This window comes from Eschscholzia californica, unplaced genomic scaffold, assembly GCF_041429995.1.
Source record: "Eschscholzia californica isolate CP2 unplaced genomic scaffold, dmEscCali1.0.p SCAF_2, whole genome shotgun sequence".
NCBI classification, from domain to species: Eukaryota; Viridiplantae; Streptophyta; class Magnoliopsida; order Ranunculales; family Papaveraceae; genus Eschscholzia; species Eschscholzia californica.
The window spans coordinates 58,706,782-58,719,986 of NW_028238309.1; the positions used below are offsets into that span (position 1 = coordinate 58,706,782).

Consider the following 13,205-nt stretch of genomic DNA (forward strand, 5'->3'; position numbering starts at 1 on the left):
AACTGGTTTGCTAAGGCGTGTTTTAGATCCTTGCTCGACAAGGACGGAACTAGGAGTAGTAGTCAAGGGGGGCCGAACAAAAAAAAAGTGAAAAATCTAAGTCTACCTGTGCTCGAACCCAGGTGTCTCACGTCTGAAACTCAGACCTCTACCATCTCACCCACACTACACGTATGTTAGTGAGTATGACTCGAACTTTATTTATACGAAAAACCAGAGAGCAATCAGCATTTCTAAAACAATTTACGGCAAGTCAAGGGGGGCCATGGCCCCCTTTGGCCTGCATGTAGATCCGTCCCTGTAATGCTCGATTTTGTTATGTGTTTTCCTGTAATTGTTAGTCACGTTGGCCTTCTAAAATTACTCGAACGGTCCAAGACAATAAAACACTGTTGATATTCCTTTTTTACGTTTGCTAAGGTTCGAAAAAGAACAAAGATTATTGTAGGTTTTGAAAATGATAAAATGCTGTTATCTAATCTCTAATGGCTTCTTGAATTTTATACTTGAATTTAAACAGTAGAACAAAGAAAAGAAAAGTTAGGGTTTTTGAGTTAGAAAGCAATTTGGGGAAAAATAATTTGAAGAATCTAATATCAATTTAGGTTAAAAACTTACCAATGATTTTGAAATAAAGAAGGCCTCCCGTGTAAAACAATTTGGGGAAAAAGAGTTGGAAAGAATAAAATAATTATTGTTAACAATTATTAAGGGAAATATACTGAAACGACATTGTTAGGTTAGAGTTTTTTTCTCTCCTTCTAAAACCGTTTTCTCTCTCCATGTTTAAAACCGTTTTCACAGAGAGTTTCATTCGGAATAGTCGTTTTCCAGCGGAAGGGTCTTTTCGCTGGGATCTCCTTCACAATTGAAGGAGGGTTTCCCTATTTTAGTATTATTATAGTTTTTATTTTGTTTTCTCTACATCTTTTTTTGTCTTTTAGAGGAAGGAGAAAAGAGGCAGTTGGTATGATGATGGTTCTTCGTTCTTCATGGACTTCTTCTTCAATTTCACTTATTCAAAGATGTCTTACAGAAAGAAAAGAAAGAGGAATATCATACTACAAGTTCGATTTGATCTTTGAATGAAGATGAAAAGAAAAGAAAAACTGATTTATCTTCGCTCAAGAAGATAAAGTTATTAGTAGTTTCAATTTTAGTAGTATTATTATAATAATTTGTCGACCTTTAGGGTCATTTCATTCTCGATCTTATAGATATTTTCATTTTTCGACCATTAGGGTCTTTTCTTTGAGTCTGCGTTTTGTCAATTCCTTTCGAAAGTTCCGTGAACTTTCCATTCGAAAGTTCCGTGAACTTTCCATTCGAAAGTTCCGTGAACTTTCCATTCGAAAGTTCCGTGAACTTTATTTATGTAACTCTCATGTAGTTCTCAGACGAATAAGAATTATCAACCATGTAATCTTATGATTATTACCACTTATGAATTGGATTATGGTTTAATAAAAAAAACAATTAGAGAGATGCTAGAATCACAAAAGATTTTGACAAAAAAAAGTTCCCAGCTGATGTGGCGGTTGTGATTTTCATCTCTTAACGGCCTAGATTTGGTCAAAGTTTGAAACCACACCCGCCACATCAGCTGGGAACTTTTTTTTGTCAAAATCTTTTGTAACTTTATCATTTCCCAAACAATTATTAAGGAAAAGTTTGAAGTCAACTTGCCTTAAAAAGTGGTGACCCTTTGAGTTTTGAAAAATAGTACTGGTGAGGTGAAAAAATTCACGTGATTAGATATGGGCCGGTTAGTTCTCTAGAGGATAGGAAGAAGTGGCTCACTAATTGGAATTAAATGATACCTCTAAAATAATTTGCTTTTAATATAAATTTCAGCCGGGAAGGCCCCAAAATTAGTGCCCAAAGCGAGGCTTTGCCTTTGCTCGCTTTAGGCCAGGGCCGGCCCTGTGCGGGTTCTGGGCCTCGGGCCAAAATCCCACCCCTATGCTAGCAAGTTATATGTGAGCTAAGGATGGGGGTGATGGGCTGGAGAAACCTAGTTAGGCATGAAGTCAAATACTCAGAGAACCAAAAACCGAATAGTCTACATTGGCAAAGTAAAGAGCATCACAAGACACAAGTTCAGTGTCTTCAATTTATTTCCTTGGAAATTCAATCGTTTGGTAACTATCATCTTTCATTTTTGAGAAAGAGATATGGGCTTTGAATATAGTCAGTCAATAGACTTCAATCTATAAATACTAAGTCACTTCGTTTCCTTTTCATGCATCCTCCTATCTCAACTCATAATATCATCTCTACATTCATCTCCAAAATGGCTGGTGCTGGAAATTATAACATCCTGGTCGACAACAATACCGTAGTTACAACAGTTGCTAATACCTCTTCGGCAGTAACCGATTTCCTAAACCAGCTTCAATCTTCTCTAAGTTCTCTTCATTCCAAAGTTGTTGGGGTAGACGTCGAATGGAATGCTAACTCTAAAGTTTCAGTACTTCAACTGTTCCATGGAAATCGTTGCCTTATCATTCAAATGCTTTACTTGGACTGCATCCCTCGGTCACTCAAGAACTTCCTCGCTGACAAGTATATCACTTTTGTTGGGGTTAGTATTGACCATGAATTGGCTAATCTTCACAATGACTATGGAATTATGTTCAACAACTCTGGGAAAGAGTTGGGCCATCTGGCTGATAGGGTTTGTCTGGAGAAAGTCGCAAAACTAGACTTCAGTGGTTGGAGGTCGGTCGAATTGGCCGGTATTTTCGTCCGTTTCTCTGCTGAAAATCGTAAACATACTCATGATTCTATGTGGGATGCTAGATACCTGTCCCCGTGTCATGTCCCTTTTTGTCAAGCCATGTTGGTATTGCCAAGGGACATGTCTTTTACTTTTATGCATTGTAATAAGTGTAGCATATGCCTTGCGCTAGGCCGGCATATGTCTTGAGCGTGCATAGTAAGGTGCCTTGTATATAGGTAGCTTCCTTAGGTAGCTTCCCTTATCACGGGGACGTAGATGTCTTTATTTCCAACAAAGGAGTATGCTTGGTTGAAAGCATTGATGTTTCCTTGTGAGGATAGGTAAAACATATATTTTGCACTATGTAGGGGAGTGGATGGTAAACTTTGAGTGGAAGACCCCTACCTTCCAAATAGTGGGCAACCGAAGAGCCATAAGCTTCCCTAGCCTTTAGGAAGCTTCTTTAGTCATATGCTTGTCTTTCCTTGTAAGCTCTCATTATCTATCAATAATATCTTGTTGCCTTCTTTTGTAGCTATCGTTGGTTGTTTGGAATATTACTTTGTTGGCTGACTTGTCCCGAGAGCGCGCACAAGTGCCGCACGACGCCTATCGAGAGAAAAGGCCGTGACAATTGGTATCAGAGCATAGGATGGCAGCTCCAAGAACTACGAAAGAACGGTTGGATGCTTTGGAGGAACGGGCCGCGCGCTTGGAAGAAGTGATCGTGGGAGTCCCGTTGCTCGCGGAGAAGCTAGACGGATTGGAAGGTCGCCACAATGGTGTGGATATGACGGTCGAAGCTATGGGAGCATCCCTTGAGGATGTGCAAGTGCAAATAAGCGACCTTCGAGAAGAGCAGGGTAGCATAATCGACGAGTTGCGAGCACAGGTGAATGTATTGATGCGGATTGTAGGTACCCAAGACCGAGCCGGAGCAGCAGAGGCTCATCCTCCTCGTGTGCGAGTACCCGATCCAAGATCCTATGGAGGAGCCAGAGATGGCAAGGAGCTCGAGAACTTCTTGTTTGACATGGAGCAATACTTCCGTGCCGTGCGACCCGACGATGAAGACACCAAAGTCTCGATGGCCACAATGTACTTGACGGGGGATGCTAAACTATGGTGGCGCACACGGTACGAAGAGATACAAGCCGGACGTGCCGTCATAGACTCTTGGGAGGATTTGAAAAGAGAGCTCAAGGCTCAATTCCTTCCCGAGAATGTGGAGTATATGGCAAGAAAGAAGCTACAGAAACTTCAGCACACAGGTACCGTTCGGGAATATGTGAAGCAGTTTTCAGCGCTCATGCTCGATATAAAAGATATGTCAGAGAAGGATAAGCTCTTCTGTTTTCTTGAAGGCCTAAAGCCATGGGCACAGACAGAGCTCCAGAGGCAAAGGGTGCAAGACTTGGCCACAGCGCAGGCCGCCGCTGAGAGACTCACAGATTTCGCAACGAATGACCAAGAAAGGAAAAAGCCTACGGGCACTGGAGGAAAGCCCAATCCTGGAAGGGGAAAAGGCCATGAGCGGAAACCTTACCCCAACCGGGATGGCACAGGGTCGAAGACGGGCGCTACATCGGGAGCCAAAGCCCCTTTGAAGTGCTTCCTTTGTAGTGGCCCCCATCGCATACGTGATTGTCCCTCCCGAGCCGCGCTCAATGCATTGAAGGTGTCTTTTGGCGGCAAAGAGGACAAGGAGAGTATGCATGATCCACAGGAAGATGTGGATAGTGATGATGATGATTCAAAGATGGGTGCGCTCCAGGTACTCAATGCTCTTGCGGGCCAATCAAGTGAGAAGCCTAAAGCCTCAAGGGTGCTGATGTACGTTGAATGTAAGATCAATGGCAAGACTACCAAGGTGATGGTAGATACTGGAGCTAGCAACAACTTCGTAGATGCTGCGGAGGCTAAGCGGTTGGGTCTAAAGCTTCATAAGGATCCAAGCTGCATGAAGGCCGTTAATTCGGCACCAAAACCCGTAGATGGGGTAGCTCGAGATGTACCCCTCGAGATTGGCAAGTGGTCTGGTAAGACTAACTTTACTTGTGTACCTTTGGATGATTTTCAGGTCATCATTGGACTAGACTTCATGATGGAGCACAAAATGGTGCCGATGCCGTACTTGGGGAGCATATGTTTCCTTGGAGACAAGCCGTGCATGGTGCCAGTAGTTGCTGAGAAGAGTCGAGGCGACAAGATGATCTCAGCGATGCAGCTAGAGAAGGGTCTGAAGAAGGGAGAGTTGACATACTTGGCAGCCTTGAAGATGGAGACTACAAGAGTAGACGCAGAACCTGTACCTGCCAAGATCCAAACCATCCTGAAGGAGTTCAGGGATGTTATGCCAGCAAAGCTTCCAAAGTCTCTACCCCCACGACGTGCTGTTGATCATCAAATAGAGATTATTCCAGGAGTTAAGCCACCTGCGAAAGCTCCCTACAGGATGGCTCCACCCGAGTTGGCCGAATTGAGAAAACAACTCGATGAGCTATTGGAGGCGGGATTCATCCGACCTTCCAAAGCTCCATATGGTGCTCCAGTGTTGTTCCAGAAAAAGCACGATGGTAGCTTGCGGTTGTGCGTGGATTTTCGGGCTTTGAACAAGGTGACTGTGAAGAACAAATACCCGATTCCACTTATAGCGGACTTGTTTGATCAGCTCGGTTCGGCAAAGTACTTTTCGAAGTTAGACTTGCGCTCTGGGTATTATCAAGTCCGTGTTGCAGAAGGTGACGAGCCGAAGACCACGTGCGTGACGCGGTATGGGGCGTTTGAGTACTTGGTGATGCCTTTTGGCTTAACCAACGCACCTGCCACGTTTTGTACGTTGATGAACCAGATCTTCCATGAGTTTCTCGACAAGTTCGTGGTGGTGTATCTTGATGATATTGTTGTGTATAGCCACAGTTTGGAAGATCATGCAAAGCACTTGAGTGAAGTGTTTAGGGTCCTGAAGGAGAACCAGCTATATGTGAAAGAGGAAAAGTGCTCGTTTGAGCAAAAACACATTGGTTTTCTGGGCCACATTATTGGTGATGGGCATATCCGGATGGAGATGAAGAAGGTGAAAGCCATCCAAGAGTGGAAGGTGCCAACTTCAGTGTCGGAGCTCAGATCATTTCTCGGAATTGCGAATTACTATCGTAAGTTCATCAGGAGATATTCAGCCAGAGCGGCACCTTTGACAGACTTGTTGAAGAAGGATAGGCCCTGGGTTTGGTCGAAGGAATGTCAAGAAGCATTCGAGGACATGAAGCAGCAGGTTGCTAACGGTCCCGTATTGGCATTGCCCGACACTTCCAAGCCTTTTGAAGTTCATACCGATGCATCTGATTTTGCACTTGGTGGGGTACTAGTGCAAGATGATCACCCAGTTGCATACGAGAGCCTCAAGCTTTCCGATACAGAGCGGCGTTATATAGCTCAGGAGAAAGAGTTATTAGCTATTGTTCATTGCTTAAGGGTCTGGAGGCATTATTTGTTGGGGTCGAAGTTTCTGGTGAAGACCGACAATGTTGCTGCCTCACATTTCATGACTCAGAAAAAGCTCACTTCCAAGCAGGCTCGCTGGCAGGAGTCATTGGCCGAGTTTGATTTTGATATGGAGTACCAACCAGGAAGGATGAACAATGTTGCTGATGCACTGAGCAGGAAGGCGGAGTTGGCCGCCTTGGTTACTACGGGACAGAGGAGCAGGTCCCAGCTGAAGACCATCATTATCGACAAGATTCGTGAACGGCTGCAGAGTGATAAAGAAGCCAAGATCTTGTTCGATATGGTGAAGGGAGGACGTTCCACAAGGTTCAGAATCAAAGAGGATTTGTTATATACCACAGGTGGACGTCTCTATGTGCCTCGCTCTGCGGAGCTAAGGCGGGAGCTTATCAAGGAATGTCATGATACCGTATGGGCAGGCCATCCTGGCTACCATCGTACATTGGCGTTACTTGAGACAGCATATTACTGGCCGAACATGAGGAAGCAAGTTGAAGAGTATGTGCAGACTTGCCTCATTTGTCAGCAGGACAAGGTGATGCGGAAGAAACCTTTGGGACTTTTGGAGCCATTGCCGGTGGTGCAGCGTCCATGGGAGAGTGTATCTATGGATTTCATTAGTGGCTTGCCAAAAGTGGGGGAGTATACTTCTATTATGGTGGTGATTGATCGTTTCTCGAAGTATGCAACCTTTATTCCAGCACCTGCTCAGTGTACTGCGGAAGAAGTGGCGTTCTTGTTCTTGAAGCACGTAGTGAAATATTGGGGTGTGCCCCAGACCATTATCAGCGATCGTGATGCCAGATTTACAGGGCGGTTTTGGACCGAGCTCATGAAACTCTTAGGGTCACAGCTGAACTTCTCGACAAGTAATCATCCGCAGACAGACGGCCAGACGGAGCGTTTCAACGCTCTTCTTGAAGAATACCTTAGGCACTTTGTCAGTGCCAACCAGCAGAATTGGGTGAATCTATTGGACGTAGCTCAGTTCTGTTTCAATTTGCATGAGAGTTCTTCTACCTGCAAGACCCCATTCGAGCTGGTAACAGGGCAGCGACCGTTAACTCCCCATACGGTTGCAACAGGTTATACAGGTACTAGCCCACGGGCATTCACTTTTGCTAAGGAATGGCAGCGGACAGCAGAAATAGCCAAAGCACACCTGGAGAAAGCAGCAGCACGCATGAAGAAGTTCGCAGATGAGAACCGGAGACCACACAACTTCAAAGTAGGTGACTTGGTGCTCGTCAAGATCAACATGGATACTTCTCGGTTCGTGAAGAAGCTACACCGAAACTTGGTGAGGCGGTACGAGGGCCCCTTTCCCATCATTGCTCGTGTTGGAAAGGTTTCGTTCAAAGTACAACTCCCGAGGTATATGCAGAACCACCATCCAGTCTTCCATGCCAGCAACCTGAAGCCGTTCTACCAGGATCAGGCGGATCCCCAACGTGCCAACCAGCAGAGATCTAATCCAAGACCGGAGCTCCAGCCAACCAAGGAGGTGCAGAAGATAGTAGCTGATCGCCGTGCTCAAGCTCATCACAATTCGCCACCGGAGATCGAGTACTTAGTCAAGTGGAAGAACCTGCCAGAAGCCGAAGCCAATTGGGAACGCGCCAGCTCCTTGCTCGACAATGCAGAAAAGATCGTGGAGTACTTGGCAGCGAAGTCGTCGAGGACGACGACATAACAAGTGGGGGAGTCTGTCATGTCCCTTTTTGTCAAGCCATGTTGGTATTGCCAAGGGACATGTCTTTTACTTTTATGCATTGTAATAAGTGTAGCATATGCCTTGCGCTAGGCCGGCATATGTCTTGAGCGTGCATAGTAAGGTGCCTTGTATATAGGTAGCTTCCTTAGGTAGCTTCCCTTGGCACGGGGACGTAGATGTCTTTATTTCCAACAAAGGAGTATGCTTGGTTGAAAGCATTGATGTTTCCTTGTGAGGATAGGTAAAACATATATTTTGCACTATGTAGGGGAGTGGATGGTAAACTTTGAGTGGAAGACCCCTACCTTCCAAATAGTGGGCAACCGAAGAGCCATAAGCTTCCCTAGACTTTAGGAAGCTTCTTTAGTCATATGCTTGTCTTTCCTTGTAAGCTCTCATTATCTATCAATAATATCTTGTTGCCTTCTTTTGTAGCTATCGTTGGTTGTTTGGAATATTACTTTGTTGGCTGACTTGTCCTGAGAGCGCGCACAAGTGCCGCACGACGCCTATCGAGAGAAAAGGCCGTGACACCCGGACCAGATCAATTATGCAACTAGTGGTGCTTATATTTCTTATGCTATTGGGCATAGGTTGCTTACATGAAGAATCAATTTTGCTTGAACATTGGCAATGGGTGATCTTTATTTTGGGTTTTTTATGGTTTGATTGGGTAACTTGTTTTATGTTATATTTGATGCTTATTGGTATCTAGTTCAATGTTTTAGTTTGTCTAATTTTCTCATGGTACTTTAATGGACATGTGGTGAAAGCTTATGAAGAGTTAAATGTTTTAGTTTGTCAAATTTGATCTTTTACTAGTAATCCTATTTACTAATCAAAACAATAAGATTAGTCATGATAATTTTCATCTATCTCCAATCAATCTAAATTTAGATTGTCCTCTTGAAGATCTCTTTAATTTGTTCAAGTTCGTTAATTTTAGTGGAATAGAAGCAATATGAGGGAGAAACTCATTCTCATATTACTCCTGCCTAATCACAATTATCCTCGAAATTCCAATGGGTTTCGGTGCGTTATAAAAAATTTAATTGGGAGTTTCATTTGTTGACGTAGCTTGGTTAAGACAAAAACGATCGTCATTTCCAAGCTTATGGAACATAGTTCCTCATCTACAACTAATAAACTAGCTGATGTAAAAGTGTAGTCGTTCGAGTCCTCCGAAAACACTGCTTTCTCGTAAATGTCCCAACGACCACGACTAACACCAAGTGAAACCTAGTCCAATTATAAATTAGAGTGGTATTAGACTGAGTATACAGGGGTGTAACTATAAACTAACTACTTCATCATTTTGTCCCTACTGATCAATATATGGACAACCAAATATCTTATGTGGCCAACAATTTTCTACTCCGATGCAAATCAATCGGTAAGGCTCACAAGAAGCATGTCTATTAGTCATGTCCAACTTTGTAAAACTTAGTTGGATTGAGTGATCACATGTGTATGTCTCCACTAAAGAGATCAGAGCTCGAATTTCAACGTTGTAAACGAAAAGTCATGTATAGGTCCAGCCCGTTAAGAAGGTTGGGGCTGGTGAGTTCCACCTGTTCTATATTCAGTCTTAGAATATAGAACATAAGTAAAGAGATATTACAAGTTCAGTGTCTTCCATTTATTTCCTTGGGAAAGTCATTGTTTTCGTAACTAAATTCTTTCATTCTTCCTTCCTTTGATTTTTGGCCAAATACATAGACAAAGAGATACGGGCTTTCGCCATAGTCAAGAAACTTACGGGCTTTTGCCATAGTCAAGAAACTTCCGTCTATAAATACTATGTCACTTAATTTCCGGGCAGCCAGAAGTCCGGAAGGCCTAAGAAGCATGTTTGTTAGTCATGTCCAAGTTTGTGAAACTTATTTTGGTTGAGTTGTCATATGTATATATATCTCCACTGGATAAACCATATTTCAAATCATAATGTTGTAAAAGAAGAGTCATGTGTAGGTCCATCCGGTTAACAGGGTTGGGGCTAGTAAGTTCCATGTGAGTTAAGGATGGGGCCAATGGGCCGGACAAACCTAGTTAATGGCTTTTGTGTATAGCCTTAGGCCCGAAGTCAAACACTCGAGAACCGAAAACTGAATAGTGTACAGTTGCAAGTAGAGAGCATCACAAGTTCAGTGTCTCCCATTTACTTCCTTGGAAATTCATTCTTTTGGTAACTAACATCTTTGATTTTTGACCAAATACGTAGAGAAAGAGATATGGGCTTTGAATATAGTCAAGAGACTTCAATCTATAAATACCAAGTCACTTGGTTTCCATTCCTTGCATCCTATCTCAACTCATAATCTCATCTCCAAAATGGCATATAACGTCCACGTCAACGACATTACCGTTGTTACAACAGTTGCTAATTCCTCTTCGACGGTAACCGATTTCCTAAACCAGCTTAGCTCTTCTCTAAATTCTTCCCATTCCAAAATTGTTGGCTTAGACGTGGAATGGAATTCTAATGTGACAAACTCTAAAGTTTCAATACTTCAATTGTGCCATGGAAATCGTTGCCTTATTGTTCAAATGCTTTACTTGGACTCAATCCCTCAGTCACTCAAGAACTTACTCGCTGACGAGTCTATCAGTTTTGTTGGGGTTGGTATTAACAATGATTTGGCTAAGCTTTTCAGTGACTATGGGATTAACTGCAACTCCGGGAAAGAGTTGGGGCCTATGGCTGATCGGGTTTATGGGAAAAATTCCGTGTACCGTGATTGTGGGTTAGTTGAATTGGGCCGTGTTATTCTTGGTTTCTCTGTTATGAATCCTGAACACATTCGTCGGTCCAACTGGGACGCTAGCAACCTGTCCCAGGAGCAGATCAATTATGCCACTACTGATGCTTATGTTTCTTTTGCTATTGGGCGCAAGTTGCTTGGATGAAGAATCAATTTGCTTGAAAGAAGTCATTTGGTGATCGTAATCTTAGGGTTTTTATGGTATAATAAAGTAACTGGTTTTACGTTGTATGTGGTGTTTGGTATTTTGTTGAATTTATGGCGGAACCTTATGAAATGATGAATGATTTTGTTTGGTGATATTCTGTTTTCATGATGTTTCTTATCCAACAAATGGGATGGATAACTTGATTATGTTAAGCATGAATGATTTTACGATTAAATGAAGATCATGAAGCATCTTTCACTAAAAAATTGATTCTCTTACAAATGGAAAAAATCAACAAACAAATTGTAATATGAGTCCTTACGAGACTCCTTCCCATAAATGTCTAAACGACCACGGCTAAAACCAAGTGAAACCTGGTCCAATTGACCAATTATAAATTAGAGTGGTATGAGATGGAGTATATATACAGTACTGGTGTAACTATACCTGCTTCTTTCATCATTTTGTCCTCCGAACGGGGAAGGATGAACTTATTGTAACTGCTAGGAGACATGCCAAAGTGTTGTTCGGCAACACGAAGGGACACAAATGCCCCAGTACTATAAAAACATTCATTACAAATTCATTTAGGAAAAAGGACTAGGGAGAAAATAACTATAAACAACCAAAAATAGGAAGAGTAATAAGAGCAAAGCTAGAAAACGCTACAAGTCAAAGCCTGCCCCATACTTAAACGAAATTAGCTATCTTCATATTTTGATCAACTCCTTTTTCTTTCCTAATGGTTTCTTTCACTCTCTTGATAGACGGTTGATTCCTACTAAGATTTGGAGTAGGTTTACTTTTGTAGTCTCTCATCATTCTTCATAAACTAATAATAGGAGGGAAAACTCCAAATCGTCCCCCCTGCAACTCTGCAAGCAAGTAGAAAAAGGAGCGGTACAACAACATTACAATGTGAGGCAGAAGGACGAAGGTGATGACATCATTAGTGAAGGCAAATCCAACAACAGCTCCAAACTAAGCAAATCCAAAGCATTTTTAGAAAGTCAACGGGCATGGCTCACAAGAAGCATGTTTGCTAGTCATGTCCAAGTTTGTAAAACTAAGTTGGATTGAGTGATCACATGTGTATCTCTCCACTAAAGAGATCAGAGTTCGAATTTTAACGTGAAAAGTCACGTATAGGTCCACCCCGTTAAATGGGTTGGCGCTTGTAAGTTCCATGGACTCCATATTCAGTCTTCGGTCCGAAGACAAGACTCTAGAATGGAGAACCGAAAGGTCTATAGTGGCAAAGTCAAGATCCATCACAAGTCCAGTGCCTTCCATTTATTTCCTTGGGAAAGTCATTCTTTTGGTAACTAACATCTTTCATTTTTGACCAAATACATAGAGAAAAAGAGATATGGGCTTTGAATATAGTCAAGAGACTTCCACCTATAAATACCAAGTCACTTGGTTTCCTTTCCTTGCATCCTATCTCAACTCATAATCTCATCTCCAAAATGGCAAATTATAACGTTCGGGTTAACGACATTACCGTACTTACAACAGTTGCTAATACCTATTCTGCAGTAGCTGACTCACTAAACCAGCTTCGTTCTTCTCTAAGGTCTCATAATTCCAAAGTTGTTGGCTTAGACGTCGAATGGAATTCTAACCTGACCAACTCTAGAGTTTCAGTACTTCAATTGTGCCATGAACATCGTTGCCTTATCATTCAAATACTTCACTTGGACTCAATCCCCCAGTCACTCAAGGAGTTCCTCGCCGACGAGTCTATCAGTTTTGTTGGGGTTGGTATTAGCAATGATTTGGCTAGGCTTCGAAATGACTATGGGATTAACTGCAACTCTGGGAAAGAGTTGGGGCCTATGGCTGATAGGGTTTATGGGAAAAACTCCGTGTACCGTGATTGTGGGTTGGTTGAATTGAGCCGTGTTATTCTTGGTTTCTATGTTACGAATCCTGAACACATTCGTCGGTCCAACTGGGATGCTGGCAACCTGTCCTCGGAGCAGATTAGTTATGCGACAACTGATGCTTATGTTTCTTATGCTATTGGGCGGAAGTTGCTTGGATGAAGAATCAGTTTGCTTGAATGATGTCAAGGGGTGGTTGTTATTTTAGGGTTTTTATGGTATAATAAGATAGCTTGTTTTACGTTATATGTGATGTTTGATATCTAGTTCATTGTGTTCCTTTTCAAATTGTCTCGTGTTATTTTGATGAACCTAATGTTAAAACCTTATGAAGGAATGAAATGAATGGTTTGGTTTGCCGATATTCTGTTTTCATGTTTTGTTTCCTTGCCCAACAAATGGGATGGATTCAGTGAATTGTAAAAGTTTTACTTGAGTTTCACTTGTTGACGTTGCTTTGTTATGA

The 13,205-nt window shown here is 42.4% G+C and overlaps 3 protein-coding genes across 3 annotated transcripts; all 3 read left to right on the forward strand.

Moving 5' to 3' along the window:
- The first annotated feature begins 2,293 nt into the window (after positions 1-2,293).
- On the forward strand, positions 2,294-3,295 carry LOC147559614 (uncharacterized). Its single transcript, XM_086659192.1, has 2 exons — positions 2,294-2,738; positions 3,258-3,295. Exons 1-2 carry the CDS (start codon positions 2,294-2,296, stop codon positions 3,293-3,295), a joined length of 483 nt encoding a protein of 160 aa, XP_086515318.1.
- A 6,979-nt stretch (positions 3,296-10,274) lies between these two features.
- LOC147559615 (3'-5' exonuclease-like) lies at positions 10,275-10,850 on the forward strand. Its single transcript, XM_086659193.1, has one exon. It carries the CDS (start codon positions 10,275-10,277, stop codon positions 10,848-10,850), a length of 576 nt encoding a protein of 191 aa, XP_086515319.1.
- A 1,472-nt stretch (positions 10,851-12,322) lies between these two features.
- Positions 12,323-12,901, forward strand: LOC147559616 (3'-5' exonuclease-like). The gene has a single exon (XM_086659195.1). It carries the CDS (start codon positions 12,323-12,325, stop codon positions 12,899-12,901), a length of 579 nt encoding a protein of 192 aa, XP_086515321.1.
- Positions 12,902-13,205: the final 304 nt, after the last annotated feature.